This window comes from Pinus tabuliformis, chromosome 6 (assembly GCF_031772625.1).
Source record: "Pinus tabuliformis cultivar Carrire ecotype Pingquan chromosome 6, CPIR1, whole genome shotgun sequence".
Lineage (NCBI taxonomy): Eukaryota > Viridiplantae > Streptophyta > Pinopsida > Pinales > Pinaceae > Pinus > Pinus tabuliformis.
In genome coordinates, this window is record NC_142292.1 from 1,961,476,434 (window position 1) to 1,961,502,098 (window position 25,665).

A 25,665-nucleotide genomic window follows, 5' to 3' on the forward strand; every position below is an offset into this window, starting at 1 on the left:
CCTTTTCGTACCAAGACCTGGGTGCTTGCTTAAAACCATATAAAGCCTTTTTCAATCTACAAACAAGATGTTCCTGCCCCTACTTTACAAATCCTTCTGGCTGTACTAAGTAAATTTCCTCTTTTAAATCACCATTTAAAAATGCAGATTTAACATCAAGTTGGTGTAATTCCCACTTACATTGAGTAGCTAAAGCAATAAGCATTCTGATTGTATTTAACTTTGCTACAGGTGCAAAAGTATCATCAAAATCTATACCTTCCTGTTGTGAATATCCTTTTGCAACCAGCCTAGCTTTTAACTTCTCTATACTTTCGTCTGCATTCATTTTTGGTTTAAACAACCATTTACATCCTATGGGTGTTTTATTCTTAGGCAGCTCAACTAAATCCCAAGTATCATTTCTAAGAATTGATTCCATCTCTTCATTCATTGCAGCTCTCCATTCCTTAAATTGACTAGCTTCTTTGTAATTAGAGGGTTCTACAATGTTCAAAACCTTCGACAACAAAGCATAGTTTCTCAATTTTAATGGTAATTGAGTCTTCCTACCTGATCTCCTTGGTAGGGGACTTACCTCAAATTTGTTTTCTTCTACTATAACTGGGCTTGCATTATCACCTTCTTGATGTTCTTCTTTTTGCTCTTCTTTATGCTCCTGCTCTCTTTCATCCTCGCTGCTTTCCTCCAACAACAATGGAATGTGCCAATCATCACCAACGTCATATTTCCCTTCCTGTACCTGTTCATGAAACACTACATCCCTGCTTGCAAATGTCTTACGAGACTCAGGATTGAATAATTTATATGCTTTAAATTATGTGCCATAACCAACAAAGATGCATTTAACTGCTTTAGGGTCTAATTTCTTCCTATCGGCTTTGGGTATATGGGCAAATGCTTTTGACCCAAATACTCTTAGATGGTTTACTGCTGGTTTAAATCCATATAAAGCTTCAAAAGGGGTTTTGAAGCCAAGATACCTGGTAGGACTTATGTTCTTCAAATATACAGTAGTGTTGATAGCCTCTGCCCAAAAACTATTAGACAGACCCTTACCTTGTAGCATACTCCTTGCGCACTCCACCAAGGTTCTGTTTTTGCGCTCTGCAACTCCATTCTGCTGTGGTGTGTGTGGCACTGTATACTGCTGAACAATCCCGTGAGATTTGTAGAATTTCATGAATTCCTTTAGCTTGTATTCTCCCCCTTGATCAGATCAGAGAATTTTTATACTCTTACCAAACTGTTTTTCCACCAAGGTTTTAAATTCTATAAAGCACTGGAAAGCCTGACTTTTCTTGTTCAAAAAATAAACCCATGAATATCTAGTGCAGTCATCAGTAAATAACAAAAAATAATATGCTCCTCCTAGAGACCTTGTCTGCATAGGTCTGCATACATGAGTGTGCACTAGTTGAACATTACGAAAGATAGGGAGTCCCTCGACCATGCCTTTCTTCTGCAATAACATGAGGTCCTGCAAATTCAAATGACCGAACCTCTGATGCCAGAGTTGTTCGGCTGTCGATCCTCCTGCAACCATGGCTTGCTTTGGTATGCTTTTTGCATCCAGTCTATATAGGCTTCCAACTCGCATGCCTGTTGCAACTATTTCATTCTTGCAATCCTTTATCACACAATGAGTCTTGAAGAACTCGACTTGCATATCTTGATCAGCCATCATGGATACAGATATCAGATTTTTCTTAATTCCAGGTACATATAAAACATTTGTAAGGTGACTAATTTTTCCATTTGGTAACTTAACTGAAATCACCCCATGACCTTTAATCTCGTATGCACTATCATCTCCTAGATATATTTTTGATCCATTTATACTTTCTTCAAGACTATCAAAAAATTCCTTTTTACCTGTCACGTGAGAGGATGCTCCGGAATCGACATACCAAATGTCATCTTCATTAGATGCTGAAAGGGCACAGTCGACTGTGAACAGTCGAAATTCATCTTCTTCTTCAACAAAGTATCCTCTGTGCTTTGCATTTGCCTGCCTCCTCTTTGCATCATCAGCCTGCTTCTTATAACATGCACTCTGTATATGACCCTTCTTTCCACAATAATAACATTTCTTTTCAGAATAATTTGCAAGCATAACTTTATGAGAATGCAGATTCTTATGTGATGTTCCTCCTTTCTGCTTTGGTTGCTGCTGTGACTGCTTTCCTTTGGATGATCGTCGTTTCGCCATCAGCGCAAGATCATCACTCTGGGGGTTCAAGTTCTGACACCGCTCCTCCTCTTGCTGCAAGATCCCAGTGAGATCATCAAATGTGGGTGCTTTCTCCCTTGCTGACACTCCATTGATGAACGTTTGAAAATCATCACGCATCCCGTTCATTGTGATTGCAACAAGATCTTCATCAGACACCGCCACTCCGATGGCCCCCAATCCGTCTTTCACATCTTTAATTCGCGCAACAAATGCAGCAGCAGTCTCCCTTTCATCCATCCTCATTGAAAATAGCTTGCTTTTAAGTGCCAAGACTCGGCTTGTATTCTGGGTCTCATACAAACTTTTGATTTTCGTCCAGATGTCCGCGGACGTTTTACAGTCTCTAATGTGCGCAATAACATTGTCCTTCACAGACATCTTCAACAAGACTTTAGCCTTGTTCTCTCGTTTTTCCCAATCTTACTCCTCAGAAGAAAAAAAAATATCCGAGTCCGAGCCAGGTGTTCTGCAGTCCACCTGCTCAATTGAGCACAGAGCTCTTGTGTACACGCGGCCACAAAGGCACTTCAAGCCACACAGGCAATTCTGCCACACAAGCAATTCTACCACACAGGTAAGCTAGCTACAAAGGCACTTCAGCCACAAAGGTGACAAAAGATCAGGCTCACCCAATCTGAGCTCTGATACCAAGATAAAATGTGAACAGAATTGAAAAGAAAGAGATGTAGCTCTCAGGTGTGGCCTGCACTTGGAGACTACACTCACAAAACAGAGAGATCACTCTCGTACACTCTATTATTCATCAATGAAAGATTACATCATTAAATACAATACTAGGAATTAGGAAGTTGCACCCAAACCCCTAAACTTTAGGAACTAATCCTAAACTAGGGAGAACGTTACAACAATGTAACCATTTTCTCCATTAATACAAAATAATATTAATTATTTTTAACTAATTGTCCCTGTCCACATTCGCCCATAGTTAATGCATTACACTTTTATCTCTTGTGACTCACAATTTTAATTTATTTATTAGATTTGGTTAATGATGTATAATGCTATGCTTCAGTCAACTTAATGACCGAGTTGCAAAACTTGTTTTTCAATTAGTTTTTATCATTAAAAATGAACTAAAAATATTTTAAGTTTATGCTTTTATTAATTTAATATACATAAATTATAGTAAAAATTAATTGAGCTAATACAATAAAAGTGAGATTATTATTATAATATGTTTTTAATTATATTTAACTAAATATATATATTCACTTGTGTGTTTATTATTTTTTTATTTAGAATTTTTATATTGGGAAGTGTTTTATGAAATCATATTATATTTGATTTTTAAGGCTAAAACACTTCTCAATATATATAGTTGATGTATTACATTTTTTTCTCTTATCCTTTATAGTTGGAATTTATTTACTAGATCTAGTTGAATGGTCTAGTATCCTTTACTTTGATCAACTTAATGACATTGTTATAAAAATTATTGCATTTAGCTTCCTTTATTAAAAATTAACCATAAATATTTTTATGTTTATTTTCTTTTATTAATTTAAAAGCATATAAGTTATATTAAAAATAAATTGAGCTAACACAATATAAATAAAAATATTTTTATGTTTATTTTTTTATTAATTTAATAAACACAAAATTATATTAAAAATAAATTGAGCTAACACAATATGACTGGAATTATTAATATAATATCTTTTTAAAATATCTAACCAAATATAAATATCTACTTGTTTTTTTTATTTTTATTTTTATATTTATATTGGAAAGTGTTTTATAAAATTCGAAAACAATTGTTTTTGTTTTTAAGGCGGAAACACCTCTCAATATATAAAGTTGATGTATTTCATTTTCTTCTATAAATCCCTTACTGGGGTTGGAATTTCAAAATAAGCTTAATGGAATTTGAAAATAAGCTTACTCATTAAATTGGACAGTTTTCACCTTTTTCTGCCAGTTTTCACAACTTTAGCAAAGAATTTTGATGGTCTTGTAAAATTTTAAACTGTATTTCACGAGCAAATCACCCGGCAATTCACCTGTCAAATTCCATCCCTGTCCCTCACAATTAAAATTACATTAATTTTATTATTATTTTTTATTTAAATTTTTATACTAAGAAATGTGGTATAGAATCAAAATAACTTGTAACCTTTTTTGTGGCGTAAACATTTCCCAATATTCATTTTTTTTTCGTAAACAGTTACCAATGTTATCATCAATGTATTATATATTTTTTTTTCTTGTTCTCCATAATTGGAATTTATTTACCAGACTTAATTGAATGTTCTAAAATACTCTGCTTTGGTTAACTTATGACCATGTTGCAAAACTTATTATATTTAACTTTAAAAATTAACTATAAACTATATGAGTTTATATGCTTTCGTGTACGTTGTTACATTTTCTAAGGTCAACGACAAAATATAAGGCGCATTTGCCTCGTTTAGAGTAACTTCTGAAGATGAAATTGTCAGACGTACAATTTGCGGTAGAAACTGCCAAATTGATTACATTTATCTTCCATTTCTAAAAATTAACTATAAACTATATGTTTGTGTACGTCTTTACCGTTTTCTAGGTCAACGACAAAAGATAATTTCCTCGTTTCCAGGTAATTCTGAATATGAAATTGCTATACATCTTTAAACTCTATTTCTTTGTGTACGTCTTCACCCTTTTTTTAGGTCAACGGCAAAATATAAGGCCCATTTGCCTCTTTTTCAGTAGCTTGTGAATATGAAATTGTTATCCTGCAGCAGCTGCGTCAGTAGGATATTGCTATACATACAATTTGTTGTACAAACTGCCATGTCACATTGTGCAGTTTCTCTGGATTGAAATTGCATAGTTTAATTACTTTTTCAATTATGGTCATAATTGATTAATTGGAAAGAATATTTTTGGTAATGATATTGTTAAATATATAATTTTTAAATGAATGAAGTGACATAATTGTAAAGGAAATTGGGTTTTTTGTTTTAAATATGTAAATATATTTAACGCTCCTTAAAATGTGAAACATTATACATTAAACAATTCAATATATTAAATATAAGAAAAGAATTAAGTTAAAAAGAAGCCATTTAGACAAAGTACACAAATGTTTTTTGGTTAGAGTATATTTTAAGATTGTTTTTATTTGGTTAACAATTATTTTTAATTATTTTTGTTTGAATGTAAGTAATCAGTTTAATGGACTAGAGTTATTTGGTAAAAGTGAAAGGGTTTACTTTTTTATGATGATTAATTCTAAATGGTATGGTTTTCTATGAATAACAATGATAAGCCAACTTGCATTTATAGATAGAAACTGTCCCTTGTTAATGTGATGACTTAACTTACATTTATAGATAGCAACTTGTTAATGTGATGACCTAGTTATGACTTGTTTTGTTAATGTGATGACTTAGTTATGAAAAAGAGAAGAAAAAAAAGACTACACAATTGGTTTAGTTTGACCAAATACACAATTGGGTTAAATACCATGATGAGTGAAATTCAAAAGTAGAGAAATAAGATAGTTCAGTGATTGTGATATCATCTTTCACATTATTGGTAATCTACCCCGCCGAATGGTCCCCTGATCTCTGAAAAACCTACCAACCACCCACCAGAATCTCTGGATTCATCAAGGTATCTCTGGAATCTTCGTACTTAAGAATTTTTTCAAGTAATTCTTCTTACTGCAATTTAAGAAAAATGACTGTGCTGTGCGTTATACATTCCGCCGAGCACAAAGGGGATAGCGTGCGTTCTGCGTTCAATGTTCAGAATTGCTTACACGCATTCGCATCAATCTGAGAATAATTTCGGATCGATGGCTCTAGCTAACGCGGTGATTTCCATTTTAATTGAATCGTGCAAGGTTTCAATACTTAATCAGAAATAGAACAACTGGCATGAGAAACAAGTTACCATTGGATTTTATTGGGTTTACAAAAATTTTAAATATGGATAATGCTGGAAATAGGAATTTCTTCTACATGGAATGAAGCCTGGCCTATTTTAAGAGCGTGAGTCCATTTTTAAGAGTCTGAAGAGTCTGAATTAATTTGAGTTTAATTTATATTTGGAAATATTAAGAGTGTGAATTAATTTGAGATAGTTAGAGTTTAATTTATATGTAAAAAAGCATAATTTAATGTGAGTTTACAAGAACAAGTTAAGTGGAGTTGAGAGAAAGAACATGATTCTATATTTAACCAGCTAAAGCTTTATATACTTGAGATGTATACCACTATAATTATGTATCTGAAAAGTTTTATGAATAAAAATTTTATGGCGTGAATTTGTGTATTTTTCCTTATCTTCCTTTCCATCAGATAAATCCATTAATAAAGAAGACATTCACGCATCACATTGTTAAGGCAACGCTATCGGTGGGGAGACGAAATGAGAGGAATATTTGGATTTAGTGTTGTAGAATTCATGAGAAAGAGGAAGCAATCTCACTGGATCTCCAAGGGTTTCAAGTCAGAAAATATACAGTTGAACAATGGCACCTCCCTGCACTGCTGGGTATTGAAGAATTCATATAGTGTACTGGGGAATCAGCGGCCAACCCTCCTTCTCATTCACGGTTTCGGGGCGGATGGGCTGGCTGGATGGGATACCCAAATTTGCGAGCTCGGGAAGCACTTCGATCTCCTCATTCCGGACCTCATATTCTTCGGGAAGTCCACCACCACCAGCTCTGAGCGCACTGAGCTCTTCCAAGCGGAGTGCATGAAGCGTATGGTCGAATATCTTGGGGTGCAGAGTGTGATCGTGGTGGGGCACAGCTACGGTGGCTTCGTTTCCTTCTGGATGGCGCACAAATACCCTAACCTCGTCCAACGCCTAATTATCATCAGCTCTGCAATTTGCATGACGCCGTCGACAAACGACAGTCTTCTCAAAGAGTTGGGCTCCGACGACATTAAAAACGTTCTGATTCCCAACAATTGTGGAGACATGAGAAAAGGCATGAATATTACATTTTACAAGATGCCATGGCTTCCTACTTGTATATACCAGGACCTCCTTCAGGTATTGTTTGCTTGTTTCCTTTGCAACGAAATGTTAAGTTATTCTATTTAATTTGTTAAGTTTTTTTTGGTTAATTTGAATTTGAATGCTGGGTAGGCCATGGGAGGAAACAGGGAGAAGAGACTAGAGCTGTTGGATGCTGTTATCATTAGTTCACAGAATTCGCACTTACTGCCTACAGTAAACCAGGTTTCTTTCTTTACGACACATTGGATTTAATAGTGTGATATTAATGTGTTGCAGGGATGAATTTGGTTGTAGATTTCTAAAATATTATAAAATTGGATGGACAGAATCTCAGGGAGACATATGCAGAAGCCAAGTTAATTGTTTGACTTACTCGTTGTATCTGGAATTCCAAAATGGCTATCTTTCCAGATTGTAAATGCTGGAATACCCCTACTAGATACCAGTCAGGTCAAACAGTCCATCTCTGTGTTGTCTGAACTAAGTCAATTATTATCCTAGGCGCTGTATGTGAAATTCCAAAATTGTTATCCTTATCCAGATTGTAATGCTGGGAATATCCCATTGGACAGTAACGAGGTCAAACAGTTGAGCTCACAAAATCCCCAATTAAAATAAATTCAGCATTCCAAAATAGTAAGTATGGATACATTAATGTATCAATTTGTTTGAGATTATTGATGGAAACTTAAGTTTCTTGCATTTGGATGAAAACGAACAGGACGTCCTAATAGTTTGGGGAGAGAAGGATCGAACCTTCAGGCTCGACCAGGCCTTTCTTCTGCAGAGGTAACTAGCTGCAAAATTTAGTTTCTTTTAATGCGAATGGAGTTTTAGATATTTTTATAATTTGTTAGTCTCTTCAAGCGTAAGTTCAATTTTTCGTTTCATGTTTGCAGACATATTGGAGAGAAGGGTAAGGTGGTGGTGATAAAAGAGTGCGGGCATGTTCCTCAGCTGGAGAAACCCGCCGAGTTGAACGAGACGCTGCTCAACTTTCTGCTGATAGATGGATAATTAAATGCACAGAAATGGATACCAAGAAAATGAATTATGTGAATAAAGGAACGGTTACTATAGGTGAACGCAATGACTTTTGAGGAAGGTTAGGGCCACAACAAATTTGAAGGTTAGAGATTGAGCACGTTTGGGTTTAAGATATTGCAGATTGTCAGAAAAACTGTATCCATCAGGTTCACTTTCTTTCACTAAATCGTAATAAACGTTTTAACCTGATTGACTTTGATGTTGACCTTATGTTCCACTGGACATGTATGCGATGCGTGAACAAATTTGAAAAGTGGGTATTAATTCGATTTGAAAGGGCATATATTTATCTAATTTTGAAGAGTTATAAAAAAAATTATACTTTTATTAACAAGTGTATATTAAATAAACTTTTTATAAAAAAAATGGTCAAATGAAATAGTGTCTTAAATCTTTAAAATTTAAAAGTGACTACATTAAAACACTATAAAATTTTATTAGAATTTAGTAAATAGGCAAATATTTTTCTCAAATTTTATTGAAAAAAGGTAACCATATGTTTCTTCTATTCATTAGATAATCTTCAAAAATATTTAAATTTACATCATTGAAAATATAAATCTATTTGCATAATGGAAAAATTTTTTTAGTCTCATTTGTTTCTAATTTATACTATCTATTTTGTTCAGCGTGAAACAATTTAAAGCAAACCAAAAAAATAAATATAAACTTGAACAACCAAGGGAATTGAACTTTCCTCTTAACATTGCTCAATCAAAGAACACTATCAATAGACTTTCATCTCCATTAAAAACTTCAAGCTTTATAGATTCAAAAATTTATGTAATTAAAAGGAAAGTTTTCCACATCTAATAGGGAAATGTTGTAATATGTAATATACATCTGAAGTGTTGTTGTTGTATGGCTTGGTTGGTCATTTTTTTTTTTGTTTAAGAATGGTTTTCAATCAAGTTTTGGTGATATATTTTTCTAATAATGCAGTTTGTTGATGTCTTTTTCTAATAATATGATTTCTTTTCATTAACAATGTAGTTTAATTTTTTTCTGATTTCAACATCAGCTTAAAAACCCTTCATAGCAGCAGCTACATGGACACCCACACACACAACTTATTTCCTAGATGTCCAATGGAGAAAATGAAGCAGGAGACACAATAGTAGTTGTATGGATAACTATTGGCATTCTATATCTTTTGGGAAGACCAACGGGAAAAAGAAAATTAAGTTGTAGCGGTGTAGGCACACGAATCTTATGTTGTGTGGTTATTAATAGAGCCATGGAGTTTCATTTTAACACTTCTCCCCGGTTCAAAACTCTACATAATTTTATGGGAAGCACACTTATTATTTCTCAAAAAAAATTTATAGCATTTTTAAGATAAGAGAAGAAATGCGGGGTTTTAAATGAAGTTTGATTTTAAAAATGTCAGGCTTAATAGTAAGCTTGATTACAGTAAGTTCAAATGGAAGCAATGCTAGGCTTTTGTAAGCATTATGGTTGTCAGCCACGAAATAATCTAAAAATAGAAAAGAGATGGTAGTAGTTATTTACAAGAATATAAAAAAACCTTTGAATCACTAAGTGTAGTTACCACCATCTAATGGGGTAATTTCATAATTGAAAAATCTTGTTTGAATGGTTGGTTGTCAAAATTAAACAATCTTATCTGAATGGTTGGTTGACAAGAAAGAAAGAAATTTTTGCAAATTAGGAAAGAAAATAAAGATACAACAGAAAATGTGGTTATGATGTAAAAATATCAATATTATCACTCTAATATATTTTTAAACACGATAAAATTACATCTTTAACTAATTATTTCATTTATTGGTATAAAATGAAAAATTATTCATTTATTACTATAAAAAGAGAATGCATTCATTTATTACTATAAAATAAGAATTCAAATTAATAAGGATATTACTTTGTCTATATATTGATTTTGGCTAAAAAGAAATCCTAAATAAAGAACCCTTCATGGAAAATGTAATGAACCCCTCAGTCATGGTTAATGTTGTCTTTTGTCATTTGTTTTTCTAAATCTCTAATACCTTCAAAATATTCCTGTTCACTGATACCAATACATAGCTACTTCCCCTATGCTATCAATCAATGCGAAAAGAAACCTATGTTATCAACGAATGCGAACATAAACCCTCATATCATCATGCTAACTCTATCAATGCTGCGATTATCACTGATGATGGCTTGTGAATGGATGAACAACCTCCATTACATCCCATTGGACTTTCTTGAGTGTTGCCAGAACCTCTTGCAAACTTTAGAGTGTTACATCAATCAGAGAACTGGGATTTTTTGAAATGTCCTACAAACAAACAGCGTTTCATTGAACATTTTATAATATTATTTTAATTTTTTTTTAACTTATAAAAATCTAAATTTAAATTTCTTTTAACAGTTAAATTTTGCTAAACACTTCTCTGATATGCCAGAGAGCTTCAGAAAAACTGTGATGTGTTCAAATTTGAACACTGTATGCGATCCCGTGAACAAGTTTTGGAGTTGTTCACCAACATTTTTTTTGGGTCGAATCGACGGTCTTTATAAACGCAAGAAAAAGACGAATGAAAGACGACACAACAAAAAAGACAATTAACATTCATTAATGTAAAATCGAAAATTATCTGACCTTGCTTATGTTTATGTGACTTTATTCACTAAGCATATTTATTTCCAAAATGATATATGATTTTTAAACCATGAAAGAGGACAAAACCAAAAAAACAATTAACATTCATTAATGTAAAATCGAAAATTATCTGACCTTGCTATGTCACTTTTTTAACTAAGCATATTATTTCCAAAATGATATATGATTTTTATATTAGTTATAAATTAAAATATGTTAAGAAGTGTCTTACTTTTTCTATTGTGATTTTAATAAATTATGATATTGACTCCTGTTATTGTGATCAATTTAATAAGCTACAAAGATTATAAATTAAAAATATTTATAATTACTATATAATTTTAATAAATTATAGTATTGACTCATAATATTGTAAATAGTTTATTTAAAAATCATAGAGACTACAAGTTAAAAATCTTTATAGATAAAATTTTCATGTTTGTTTTGAAATGCAATATATTGATTATTTTTATAATTAATAGTAATAATAATTATTTCAAATAAAATTATAATTTAATTAATTTTTAAAATTTTGTTAATATGAAATGTATATGAATTAAATATTTTGATATTTATTCTTGTATTGATATTTATTAGTGTTTTTCAGGCCAATTAATTTATATGAATGCATTATTTTATTAGTACATCATCAACTATAAAAATAATAATAAAAGTTATATAATTTTTTAAAATCAATAATCTAAAGAGAAAGTTCTTCATTTTTCCATTGTATTGTTTTTGTTTTTTTCTCATTTGCCCATTGTTTTTAGCCTATAAGAGGCTCAACATGGAGTTGACACGTGCCCCTCTCAAAATAAAAATAAAATATTCTCTAAATAGAAAAGTAAGAAAAGTAATGTTAGTTGTAATAAAAACAAAAATAAATATGTTATGCATGTTTAATGAGTTATCAGTATGACATAACATAATTTCCAAAACCATAGGGGGTAGAGTATGTATGACTTTGTAGACTTAGCAATCGAATCATTGTGCAAGAGTGGGTCCCTTGTCCCACAAACAAGGGGGACTCATACACTAATTTGGTGTGTGCCTTTGTGACCTTAAAATTAGATAATAAAGATAATAATAACAATAATATCAACTTGAATTGACATGTATCCCTCTCAAAAGAAAAATAAAATATTATCTAAATAGAAAAACAATGTTGGTTATAATAAAAAACTAGTACAACCATATTAAAAATATTAATGTGGTTAATGTCATTGAAAGCTTCATAAATATAACCAAAATAATTATTGCAACACCAAGAATGTCTTACTAATGCACACATTTACCTGTTTAACTACATATAAAAAGGTTATGGGTCAACTTTAACTTAAGGAAAAAAAAGAAGTATAAATTAATGTTATAAATTATTATTATTATTATTATCCAATTTTAAGGTCATGGCCAAATGAGACCCCTTGTTTGTGGGACAAGGGACCTACCTCCGCACAGCTACTCTACCACCCTCTAGTTTTGAACCTGTGACCTCTTAAGAGGAAACATGTGCTCTTAAACCATTATGTGCACTCTGTTGAAGAAAGTGTAACTAGGTTCGGTCTTCATGCAAATGTATTTATGATTTCTGTAAACAATAAAATGAATTTGTTATTATTCCTTGTTGCATGGGTTTCATGAGTAAGAGGTCTATTTATTTAATGGCTCCCATTGAGAGCCTTAGGATGTCAAAGAGTCAATGTCATGCTCTTCTTGAGCCTATGTGTAATGTATACAAGTCAATCTAGTGTCTAGATTAGCCCTCCAAGACAAGCACAATGCCCCTTGAAGATGGCAGAAAGAAAAACGATATAAAATATGTGTAATGTATACAAGTCAACCTAGTGTCTAGATCAACCCTCCAAGACAAGCACAATGCCTCTTGAAGATGGCAAAAAGCAAAACGATATAAAACATAGTCATGTCTGCTTACATATGAATTAAAAGGACAGTCATGTTGGTTTAATAAAAGACACGACGGTTCACGCTTATGTCAATTTATTTATAGAGGCATAACAACTATAAATACCCAGCTGAGGTCACCACATGATCATAAAAAATCGGGCTTCTTTGCACCTTCGGATGAGTTCAGAACTCGGAGATTGTTGTAATTTCAGATAAGTACAGACTTCAAATGGGTACAGGAAGGGTCATTCTCGGATGCCTCTGTAATTTCGTGAAAAATTATTGTGGAAAAGTTGCAGTCTCATCCTCGTCTTTGGTGGCAATCTCAGTATGTCTGCAATCATGATCTCGATGCAAGGAAAGCAATCGCCATCTTGGTGTTGCAGTAATAATGAAGATCTTGGCCTACTAACATCGTGAAGCAACCTCACTATTTCAACATATTTAGAGAAAGATCCTGAAATGATCTCAGTGTCAAGGTGAAGGTATTGATGAAGGAGTAGCATTGATCTAAAAAGTGCAATAGTATTCTCGGTGAAGGTACAAAAAAGTGTCAAGATCTCGGTGATATAATGACGATGACTTCAGTGCAGCAACAATGATGATTTTGTAGCAGTGATGATGATCTCAGCGATGACGAAGAAGAGGATTGGTGTCTTGGTCTTAGAGTGGCCCAGTAGGTCAAGGGTCATGGTATTGGTATTCGTCAATTGGAATCTCTATAAGAAGAATTTTGTGTGGGTTTTCCTCTCCAAGAGGGAGAGGTTTTGGCCTTGGAAAAAAGGAAAACATCTTTTGTTCTTGTCTCTTTGTTTTTTATATCTATTTGATGAACCAATGAAGGCACACACTAATAATAACAAGCGAAGATTGGAATAAGAAGAATAAGTTGAAACACCTCACAAATAGTTATCATGCAAGAAGAATCTTATTAACTCTAATTGCCCTAGATTCTTCAACATGGTATTAGAGCTAGGGTGGTGAAGTCAAAGAAAGTGTAGTAAAGAGACATTTAAGGATCTGCTTCAAGAAGGGCATCAAAGCAAGTTGAAGGGTTTTGTCGAGATTGAAGGATCAATTCTACAACTATAAGAACTTGTGTCTCCACATCAGTCATCATCAAAGGCCACCAAAACTCTCATCAAGATATCTACAAAGCTATGAAACTCAAAGGACCCCAAAATAAAGAACTCATCATCTTGGAAAAGATTGAAGCAATCCTAACCTACACTACAAAAGAGGGCAGAGTGGATTGAAGGCGAGACGGAATTGTCATCTTCAATTATCCGAATTGGATCATTATATTTTTTATCATCCATCTCGATGCATTTGGAGGGGAAAAAGTGGAGGAATCAGTGCACTGGGCCATTTTTACTGGCGTGACCCAGTTTGGCGAAACAAGGTCTTAAACCTTCCAGGAGCATTTTGAGGCATCAACCGACATTTTTTTGGGGTCAAACTTTAATTCTTGAATGCAGAATACTTCAATGTTATTCTACGCACAGAGAGATTTCGAAAGGCGTAAGAATCGCATCAATTAGAGTCTGTATGCAAAAGTTATGTCACTCAGAAGTTGACCTTCCACGTCAGCCCCCATTATTCATGGAAGAGGGGCTAGTCATGTGTTTGTGATGTAAAATACTCCAGAAGAGTCTATTTTATAACTCTATTTAAGAGTTGATGTAGTCAAACTTAACCACTAGTAGGCTATTGGGGTCTCTTATAACTAGGCCACTAGGAGGAAGAGGCATTCCATTCTTTTGAGAGAATTTTTTTCCATAGTTGAGAAAAGATAGCCAAGAGAGATAGGAGGTAGAGAACATAGAGAGGATCTATGCAATGTAGCAGCTCATGAGCCACAAACATTACTTCTTTGTATCTGCGGCCATATTTCCAACGAGAGAAAGAGAGTGAAGCAGCCTCACCTTCCAGATGGGTTTTCTCCTGAAAGGGTTTCCCAGAGAGGATATCTTATGTATTATGTGTGCGTGAGCTTATTTTTCCATTCTCCACTTTTCTTCTTTATTTAATTTTACATGCATGCACTAATTACAGTTAATTTTACAGATCTAGAAATTAAATAAAACTGTAATAGTGTAAAATCTCAATTTTTTTAATATCATATTATGATATCTATTGTGATGAACTGTCCAGTAGAATATCCACGACAATTTATGGATCATTTGGCATCAGAGCGGGTTTCTTTGGTTATTTTGTGGAGATTGCAAGGATCTAGATCGGCAAGGCTGACAATCGTAAACCCTAATCGTGGGTGATGAATTTGTACACGAACCTCATGATCCTAAAAAGGTGAGGTTTTTGTGACTTGAAGAACAAGTCATAGATATAAATCACAATGTCAACCTTCTCATGCAGGCCCTAAGAAATAAGTCGGGGATATTTGGAGAAGAAGGGGGCTTGAATGCATAGGATAAATCAGAATGGGGATCAGGAGATCAAGATGATGCAGATAACCAACTGAAGAAAGAACCCGGAATAGATCAACCCAGTTTGAGTGTTGTGCACTAATCCCTGTTTAAAGTGGAAGAAAAATTCGATATCAAGCCATAACATGACCAAATCGATGCTTTGACGCTGAGCCACTGGTTGTAGAATCTGGAAGTTTATTTCAGTGTCCATCAGATCGAGGAAGGGCATAAGATCTCATTCACATAACTGAAATTGGAGCACCATGCATTGACTCGGTGGGAGAGCGACACAGAAACCCTGAGGTTAGAGGGAGAACCTCCAGTGACTAAGTGGGAGGATTTCAAAACCCTCATTAAGTCACAGTTTTATCCCATTTGGTACGTGGAAGACCAGTGGATCTGGTGGCATTACTTCAGGCAAAGGCCGAGCCAAAGCGTGCAGGAATACACCACAGAATTTAGAAAGATGGCTATAATGTTGGGTATCTCTCCAAAGAACCCATATATACTCCTAAATTATTTGGGGCGTCTGTACCGCCATCTATGTGAGCAAGTGATGTTGTTCAAGCCCAAAACAGTGGATGAGACTTGTGCACAGGCACATTACCTGGAGAACATAGGCCTGAAAAGAGTGCAATCAAGTGGATTGAATCAAAAGGAGCAACAAGAGGCTTCTAAGGATGGGAAGAAGAAGAAAAAATGACGAAAGATAAAAAGATGACTGTCACAACACATTAGTGCAAAGGTCCTAGCAACCATTGCAACCACTGCAACATTCATGGCCATACAGAGGAGAAGTGTTGGAAGTTTCATCCAGAGCTAAACCTGAAGAACAAGAAGAAAGATAATATGAAGAAGAATCTCATGGCCAATGATTCGAGCAACCAAGTTGAAAGCAACTTAGACGTGGATGAGAAGATCATTTGTACATCAGTGCAAAAGGAGGTGAATCTGAGTAGCCTTCAACAATAGGAAGAGAAAGAAATGATGAAACTCTTCCATGTAAAGATACAAGTCAAGAAGATGAAGATTAATGCTCTGTTTGACTCAAGATTGCAGGCAAATCTCATTGCAGTAGATCTAGTCAAGAAGTTGGGGCTGGAAGTTCGTGATCATCCAAACCCATATCCACTGGGATGGGTACATAAGGATGCAAAGTTGAAGGTAACAAAACAGTGTAAAATTAGATTTACAATCAGTGTTGATTTTATTAATGAAGTAAATCTGGATGTGGTTCCCCTTGATGTATGTGGAGTCATGTTTGGGAGTCCATACATGTACATGTGTGATGCAATATTCATGAGGAGAGCTAACATGTACCAACTAATCAGGGACGGAAAATCATTCATCATCAACGTGCACAAAGGAAAGTCGAAAATTTCACTTGTAAGTGCCAACCAAGCTAAGAAATTGATCAGTTTTAGCAAGATGTATGTTTTATTGTTTTTAAGAGAAAATCAGTATGTAGAGGAGGCAATAAGAGGCAAGGCATCCCTAGAGGGGTGTACTAAGAAACAAAACCAAAAATTGGAGGATTTGTTACAGGCATACAAGGACATGTTCCGAGAGCCTAAAGGGCTACCCCCTAAGATAGAAGTGGAGCACGAAATTCACTTATTTCCAGACTCCCAATTGCCAAATATTGGGTTGTACATGCAGTTTGTTATAGAAGAAAGTGAGGTGAAGAAACAATTGCAATATCTGCTAGAATAGGGTGTCATTCGACCGAGTACATCACCATGTAGGTCACCCATCATCATTGTGCAAAAGATGGGACATGGCATATGTGTATAGATTACAGGGCATTGAATAAAATCATGTTCAAGAACAGATACCCCTACCCACGATAAACGATCTGCAAGAGTTTCTAGTGGGGAAAAGGGAAGCATAAGGCTTTTGATGAGTTAAAGAAGAAGATCAGTGAAGCACCAGTTCTAGCATTACCAAACTTGCAACGACCCTTTGAAGTGGATATAGATGCGAGTGGGTATTCTATGGGAGTTGTCTTGATGCAAGGAGGAAGGCCCTTTTTCTACCATTCTCAAGTATTTCATGGGGTAGTTCTTAACTACCCTACCTACGATAAGTAGCTCTATGCCATGGTACAAGCTATGAAGAAGTGGAAGCACAATCTGATGGGAAAGGAGACAATAATCCACACGGATCACTAGTCGTTATAATACCTACAGGCCCTGAATAAGTTACAACAAACCAGGCATTATAAGTGGATGGGGTTTTTACAACAGTTTCATTTGTTGATCAAGTATAAGAAGGGGAACACAAACAAGTTGGCTGATATGCTTTCAAGGCCACCCACATCAAATATTCCATCTTTGGGGACTCGTATGCACATGGAGAAATTCACTAATTATGCATACAGAAAGGCATATTTAGAAGATGAGGACTTCAAGGAGGTGTATCAGCAACTATTTCAGAGTCAGAGTCATGTGCACAATGGTGACATCATTGTTGACTACCATCTTTAGGATGGATTTCTCTACAGGCTGGATAATTTATGTGTTCCTAAAGGTGAGTGTTTGCAGCTAATTAGACAGGCTTACACCTCCAAGGTTGCAGGGCATTTTGGTGTAGGGAAGACCGTGGCTAACTTGCAGAGGTATGTGTATTGGCCCAAGATGCAAGAACAAGTAGCTAGGTTCATAAGAGGATGCATGCTTTGTTGTACCAACAAGCCTAGCAACAGGAAATGGGTTCTGTATCATCCCTTACTTGTACCTACTCATCCTTGGGAGAGCATTTCCATGGACTTTATGGGAGGTTTAACAAAAACCAGGAAGGGACATGACTACCTATTCGTGCTAGTTGACAGGCTCAACAACATGTGTGTTCTCATGCCATGTAAAAAGACCATCAACATACAATAAGAAACAAAATTGTTCCTTGGACAGGTCTGGGTACACTTTGGGATACCAAGGAGCATCATTTTAGACAAGGATACAAGATTTCTAAATGCATTCTAGACTACATTGTGGGAGAAGATGGACATGAAGTTGAAGAGATCTACAACATTCCATCCACACACAAATGGGCAGACAAAAGTAGTCAATAGGTCTTTGGTGCAACTTCTGAGGGGTTACAACCAGAAGCATTTGAAGACTTAGGATGAAAATCTGGTATATATACAACATTCTTATAATATAGTGGTCTACACTTCTATAGGAAAGTCCCCATTTGAAACTTGTTTTGGATATTTTCCACCTTCAGCTTTGGATATTACATATGGGCATCAAGGAGGAGTGAAGGAAGACATTACAGGAGATGATTTGAGGGCTGAAATGTTTATAGAGAAGATAAGGTAGATCCATCTATAGGTACAAGAAACACTGCAGAAGTCGTAGGTGAAGTATAAGGCCAGGCATGATCAGCATAGAACAAAGAAATCATTCAAGGTGGGAGACATAGTATAGCTATAGTTGAATAAGGAGAGGCTGCAGGGGCCTAGTAAGAAAATCAAAGGTCTAAGGTATGGTCCCTTTGAGATACTGGAAAAGGTGGGTGGTAATGCCTATCGACTTAGTTTACCACCATATATGTGCATTTACTCAGTTGTAAATGTAGAGAATCTGAAACTCTATGAGCCTTCCATGCTAGATCAACAAGAGGAACATGTTTTACCTTCTATGAAGGATTTGGCAACAGACGCTCAGGTAGAGTTGAAAAAAGATATAGTTTTACAGAATACATCCAGAACTACAAGACAAGGGCAACAAGACCTTTGGCAGATTGGGTTGAAGGGACAACTTCCAAGCAAAGGTAAATGGTACACTAGAGAGAAGGTGGAGGAAACATTTCCTCACCTCATTAAGTAAAATATTTTGGGGACCAAAAGCCTCCAAAAATGGGGAGGCGTGATCCGAATTGGATCATTATATTGTTTTTCATCCATCTCGATGCATTTGGAGTGGAAAAGGTGGAGGAATCAGTGCACAGGACCGTTTTTACCTAGAGGCTCTAGTCTCTCTTTGTGTATCTTATATACACATTACTTTTCGTAGCAATATTTCTTCCTTTCTTGGTAGAAGTTCACTTGAAAAAGTTGTTGGTGCAAGTCTGGTTACCACCTCTCTTGTGGGAAGTGTGTTTGAATAATATGCATTAGCACCCAAAAATATGTGGTTATTTTCTCTTGCAGTTCTTAGACCTTAGATCAATGCTCTTTTACATACTCTGTTTTTGCATATTTAGGAGTTAAATCACTTTCTTATTTAAGATTTCATGGATGTAGCTAAGATGCATGTTGCAAGTTATATTATCTTTTGATGCAATAAAAGTCAAACCATCTTTCTTTTCACTTAGTTTCATAAAATTCAACTCATCCTTTCTCATTTAGTTCATTTGCTACAATTTGATCATTAGTTTGGAATTCTTTTCAAGTTGCAAAGAGGATTATTTTTTTGTTTTTCAGGGACTACCAATGTCTTGCAGGATTGGTACATTCAACTTACCTTCTTCCTATCATCATTAACCTCTCCTTCCTCATCTCACATTGTCCTCAAAACCCTGCCACTGAAACTACATTTATGGGTCATTGAAGAGCACCATGTGGATTTGCTTTTGTGCAAGATGGGCCTCTAAGAGGTGCTAGGTTTGGAAAATGCTTCCTACAGATCTCATATATATTCATTTACCCTTTCCCACCTTTAGGAAACCTTTTCCACCCTCAAGATGTTACAAATCCAATCTTGTAGCAAAACAAGGCAATCTTGTACCATGTAGTAGAAATCATGTACCATCCTATATCACCATGTAAATTTGACCAGATTTTCTCCAGAAGCTTGATTTTTGTCTCTTGGGCTTAAATAATGACCCATAGGCTCTGAAACCATGATTGAGGAGGACCAAAGACCACTTGAGACCTACCGTTTCTTCACTGTGACACAATTTTGCAATTCGGGTTAGAGGACAGAGTTCCAAATTTGAAGAACAATGATGATTTGCTTATGAAATGCCTATGAAATTTGTCACTAAAGCTAAGTTTCTTTGAAAATAATGATTAAAGGTGCTTTATCAATGCAAAGTAGATTAGGCATATTTCTTTAGTTTATGCTTCTTTAGGGTTTCAATTACAGGCATTGTTATTGCATAAGTTAATTTCCTTTTCAAAGAAAATTTTCACATTCTACAATTAGGCTAATGTCCACATTCTTGCAAGTAGCATAGATTTTACATTCTGTAAGTATATTATTGTTTCCATTTCTGCAAATATCATAGCCTTAACCTTCCTGCAACTAGGGTTATCCTTTACATTTGGGAAAACATCATTTTTATTTTTGCAAGTAGAATAACGTTTCCATTATTGCAATTAGAATAGAACGCTCTCTTCTTATGCAATTTCCTTCCTTGAGCTAGCTAATAGAGTGGTGTTTGTATGCCTTGGTTTGTTCCATGCCTTGAAGGTGGAATGAGTAGAACTTGACCTATTTTTCATATAGCATTTTCACCTCTTATGTTTGTACAAAACCTGAGCTAATAATTAAAGTTTGTAGCCTTGGGAGTCTCAACATTCTTCTTGTCATACTGAGGCTCGTCACTTTTTGGCTTCATTTCTGGGAGGTTTCCATGTAGGTGTTATTTCTACTTAGAAGTTTCCTTTATGTTTCATCTTTTGTTTTGCATCAACATTTTTTGATTTGAAAAAACAAAAAACAAAAAAACAAAACAAAACAAAACAAAACACAAAAAAAATGAAAAAACTTTCATCCTTCGTAGGATTAGGAATAAACACGGAAAATTTCTACCCAAAACCCCCACCCCTTCTAGCAGTCAACCATCACTCTTCTTTGGTGATTGTGAACTTCCCACTCTAGCCACAGGGGAGTTAGAAAATCCTCTAGGTGAGCAGCCTGAAATATTTTAAGAACCCATACAATAGGAAGAACCTATATCACCTATCTGAAACATGGCTGAAAACATGAAGAATGAGTTCTTTGCTATTTTATATAGCAATGGGGAGGCCAGGATGAAAAGTATAATCCCCACTACTCTTCCACATTTCAACGGCCTATCCTTTAAGGACCCTGACACATTCATATTTTAGTTTGTTGCCGTTTGTAGGACCTATGACTATACCTTTGACGAACAAATGTTGAAGTTGTTTCCCTCCACCCTCAAGGATGAAACCTTGCGCTAGTTTATGAGCCTACCTGGAGGCAACATCACTACCTCGACTCAAATGCAACAATGCTTTAATGAGGAGAACAAGGATTACGGTAGGTCTAAGGAGACAAAAGAAAAATTATATAGGATGACCCTGGGGATAGATGAGTCCTTAGAATATTATGAGGAAAGATTCGAACACAACTATAGGAGGGCTAACTATACCCTTGACCCTAAATCACTCAAGCTTATACTTCTCTGAGGGATTAGGGAGGATGTAATGGAGACCCTCAATATGCTGTGTGGAGAAGATATTTACCATCTGACCTATGATGACATCAAGATAGTATTCAAGAATCATTATAGGGCTACTAGAAAGAGAGGTAGGTCTATTTAGGGCTTGGTCAACTCTTCTTCCTCCACCTCGACCATCAAACATTAAAAGGAAGAAAGAGGAAGAATAAAGGGCACTAGCTATATTTTTCCCTAGATGCACCAAGAGACATCCTAGAAATGAGTGCCCTCTAAACACCATAACGGTTTTCTCTGTTTGTGAGGAGAACCATGCAACAAGAAAATTTCCCTCTCGTCCAGGCCTAAAGGCTATATACCAAGGGGCAAAGAATTCCTTGGAGCAAATCTGCTTCATCAAACAAAGGAGGCCACAAGAACCTCGACCATATGAACAGGGCATGCAGGGTGCTGAATATCCTCCTTACAATACAAATCAAAATGCACCCTTCCAACATTGGTATTCTCCAGCTCACCCATCATGGTCCATGCCCTCTCCTTGGTCCTATACTTGTTAATACCCTCCTCAACCTATCAATCCACCTTTCTAATCGTATAAACCTCAATCTCCTCAATGGGGAAACCCTTCACAATGATGGAGGCCTCAGGAAACCAAACCTCCTACTTAATTCCTCCACCTCCACCTCAACAATAGCTACCCCACACCAACCCATCTAAGCAACCTCAAATGTCTACGCAACCCAATCTGAACCTGAAAAATAAACAGGAATAACAGGTTTACATTGGGGAAACATCCTATATTTCTTATGTCATGGAAATCCAAGAGATCAACCTTCAATCTAGGAAGGTACTTCCAGATGATCACCCACCTTCTCCACCTGAAGATCATGAAGAAGAGAAGGAAGATAGTACCCCTTAAGTCAATATGCCTCCCTATCTTGAAAATTTGGTCCAACCTAAACATCACACCCCAAAAGAGATTGAACTTATAGGAGAATTGAATAATTTGTGTGTCAAGATACCCCTTCTCCAGGTCATCAAGGATGTTCCCATTTACAATAAGCTTATCAGGGAAGAATGTTTCAAGAGGCCTAGGAGGAGAAGAAGAGATGCTCACACTATCAATGTTGTTGGGAATTTATCTGATCTAATGCTTGGGAGTGTGATCTCCCCAAAGTACTTGGATCCTGGTAGCCCAAGAGTGGATGTGCACATTAACAACATTGTGGTCCCTAACACCTTAATTGACCTTAGGACGCAACACAATCAATGTTATGACCAAGGAAACCATGTTAAATCTCAACCTCCAAGGGGCCTTCAGGAAGACCACTACAGTGTTGTAGTTTGTAGAGATATTCACAATATCCCTTGAGGGAGTTATTGAGGATGTGATGGTCTCTATCGACTCCTAGGAGTATCCCATAGATTTCCTTGTCCTCCATCTAAAAGAAAAGTTTAATGGTTACCCTCTCATCCTAGGAAGACCTTGGTTGGCCACTGTTGATGCTTACATTAGTTGCAAGGCTGGGAACATGACCATTAAGGATGGGCATCTCTCAAAGCAACTTGTATTATATCGCCCTACTCAACCCTCTGTTGAGAATGATTTACCCTTTTTCGATAGAGGATAAGGAATAAGAAGACCTTTATCAGTCATTCCTCTACCTAGTTCATACACTAGACATTGTTGTAGGAAGTAGGTAGTTAGGTGATGACCTTATTGATCACTTCTTACATAATCAACCCCCTACTGCTATGCTAATTGATGAACTAGTGGAAGTATCCTTAGAGCAGGCTTATGATAATCCATCGACTGAACTGAGCTTTATTTGACCCTGATCTAGATCATGCCAAGATTATGGAAATCGGCCCATCCAAAACTATAAAAATAAACCCTTCTCTCTCAGTCGAGTAAGAAAAGAAATTATACACTGTGTTGAGGCAACATCTTAATGCCTTTGCTTGGGACTATAAGGAAATGAAAGGGTTGCACCCCTTAGTTTGTACTCATCATATCTACATCAAGGAGGGATGAAAACCTATGTGCCAACCCTAGAGGAGGATGAATCCTTCCCTTAAGGATATTGTAAAACAAGAACTACAAAAGTTGTCTAATGCATGGTTCATTTACCCCATTTCAGATAGTGAGTGGGTGTCCCCTCTTTTCATAGTGCCCAAGAAAAATGAGAAGTCGAGGATTTATGTTGAATATATATAACTCAACAAAGCTACAAATAAGGACCATTTCCCCCTACCTTTCATTGATCAAGTCTTAGATGGCCTTGCAGAGAATAAATTATTTTCCTTCATAGATGTATTTAGTGGGTATAACCATATTCAAATTAACCATGAGGACCAAGATAAGATCTCATTCAAGTGTCCATGGGGGACCTTTGCCTATAGGGTCCTTCCATTCGATTTTTATAATACCCCTGCAACTTTTCAGAGGCAATTTTGAGTATATTTGTTGACCTTGTTCATAAGATTGTTCAGATATACATGGATGATTTCACCCCTTATGGAAGTGATTTTCATGAATCTCTTTCTAATCTATGTAAAGTCTTAAGGAAATGCATTGAGATGAATCTTTCATTTAGTCCCGAGAAATGAGAATTTTTTATGAATGTAGGGATTGTCCTAGGCCATTCCTTATCTAAGAAAGGGATCTAGGTTGACCCCAACAAAGTTGCCATCACTAAAAGGGTCCCTATCCCTCAAAACCAAAGGCATGTTAGAAGCTTCTTAGGATTGGCTGGATATTATAGAAGATTGATTAAGGACTTTAGTAAGTTGGCTTCACCCCTATTTGGATTATTGACTAAAGATTTAGACTTTTGTTGAATAAATAGATGTCAAGAGGCATTTGAAGAACTGAAAGAGAATGAAGAACTGAAAAAGAAGTTGACCATTGCACTAATCTTTAAAAGACCCAATAAAGCACATTGCCTTTCCACATTCACACTAATGCATGAGATAAAGTTATAGGAACAACCCTAAAATAAGCGGGAAACAAATTTATTATAAAAATTAATAAATTAACTAAAAATTAATTATAAAAATTAATAAATTAATTATTAAAAAATTAACTAAATTTATTAAAGAATATTATTATATAAACTAATTTAAAATGATTACATTTAAAACAATTATAATATAATAAAGAATTGTAAGATTATAAAAATAAAATGCTATAATGCACTGATTAATTTATTAATTTAAAGGATAAAAAATATCATCATATTAATTAACTTAGAAAGAAAAATTAACACATTTAATATATTGCAAGGTATTGGAATATTTTTAAAACATAATTGGTGAAAGAACTTAATCTTTTCAACGATAAGAAAATTGAATATGAAAAATGCATTCATATAAAAATGAAAAGTACTTTTCAAAATTCATTTAGAAATGGAAAATATTTTCTAAATATTTATTTACGTACACATGAAATTATAATATAATTACGAAATATATATTGTAATTTTAATTTTTTAATTTATCATAATTATAACCATTTTACAAACAAAATATAAATAAAAAAAAATATCCTAAAATAAATATCCTAAAATAAATATCGTGCAAGAGGAAACGCAGTGGTGACTCGGGTGAGGTCGCCTGCCCATCGTGCAAGGGTGAACGGAGTTCGGTTGAGGAGTGCGGTTGGCGGTCCATGTGAGGGCTCGCCCGCCCAACTTGGGCAAGGAACTCGGTTGGCACACGAAGGTGTGACATGTTGTAAAAATTGGCTAAGTATGAAACTTGGTGTTTCCCAAGTATACTTGTAAATATTGAAAAGTTGATTAATATATTGAATTCGGGCAGACTCATTGTTCAGGGAGTTGCCCCTCCCTTTATACTGTTGCAATTGTCTTGTTATTTATAATTTCTGTGGATAATGAATGTGTATGGGTGTTCATTGGTATAAAGGAATAATAATAATACTTAGTTGAGAAACACAAATTAAGTAGACAAGTGGTTAGGCGTAGTCCATGAACATAAGCATTGGTGAAAAGAAAGAGTTCGGTGGTGTCGCACCTCGCTATAAGCGGTTGAAAGATTACCGCAGGTGTAAGGGCGTGACAAGTGGT

The 25,665-nt window shown here is 35.3% G+C and overlaps 1 protein-coding gene across 1 annotated transcript; it reads left to right on the plus strand.

The window, feature by feature from the left end:
- Positions 1–6,480: 6,480 nt before the first annotated feature.
- LOC149267019 (uncharacterized) lies at positions 6,481–8,473 on the plus strand. Its single transcript, XM_089397887.1, has 4 exons — positions 6,481–7,249; positions 7,346–7,438; positions 7,938–8,005; positions 8,116–8,473. Exons 1-4 carry the CDS (start codon positions 6,614–6,616, stop codon positions 8,231–8,233), a joined length of 915 nt encoding a protein of 304 aa, XP_089254013.1. The 5' UTR covers positions 6,481–6,613; the 3' UTR covers positions 8,234–8,473.
- The last annotated feature ends 17,192 nt before the right edge of the window (positions 8,474–25,665 follow it).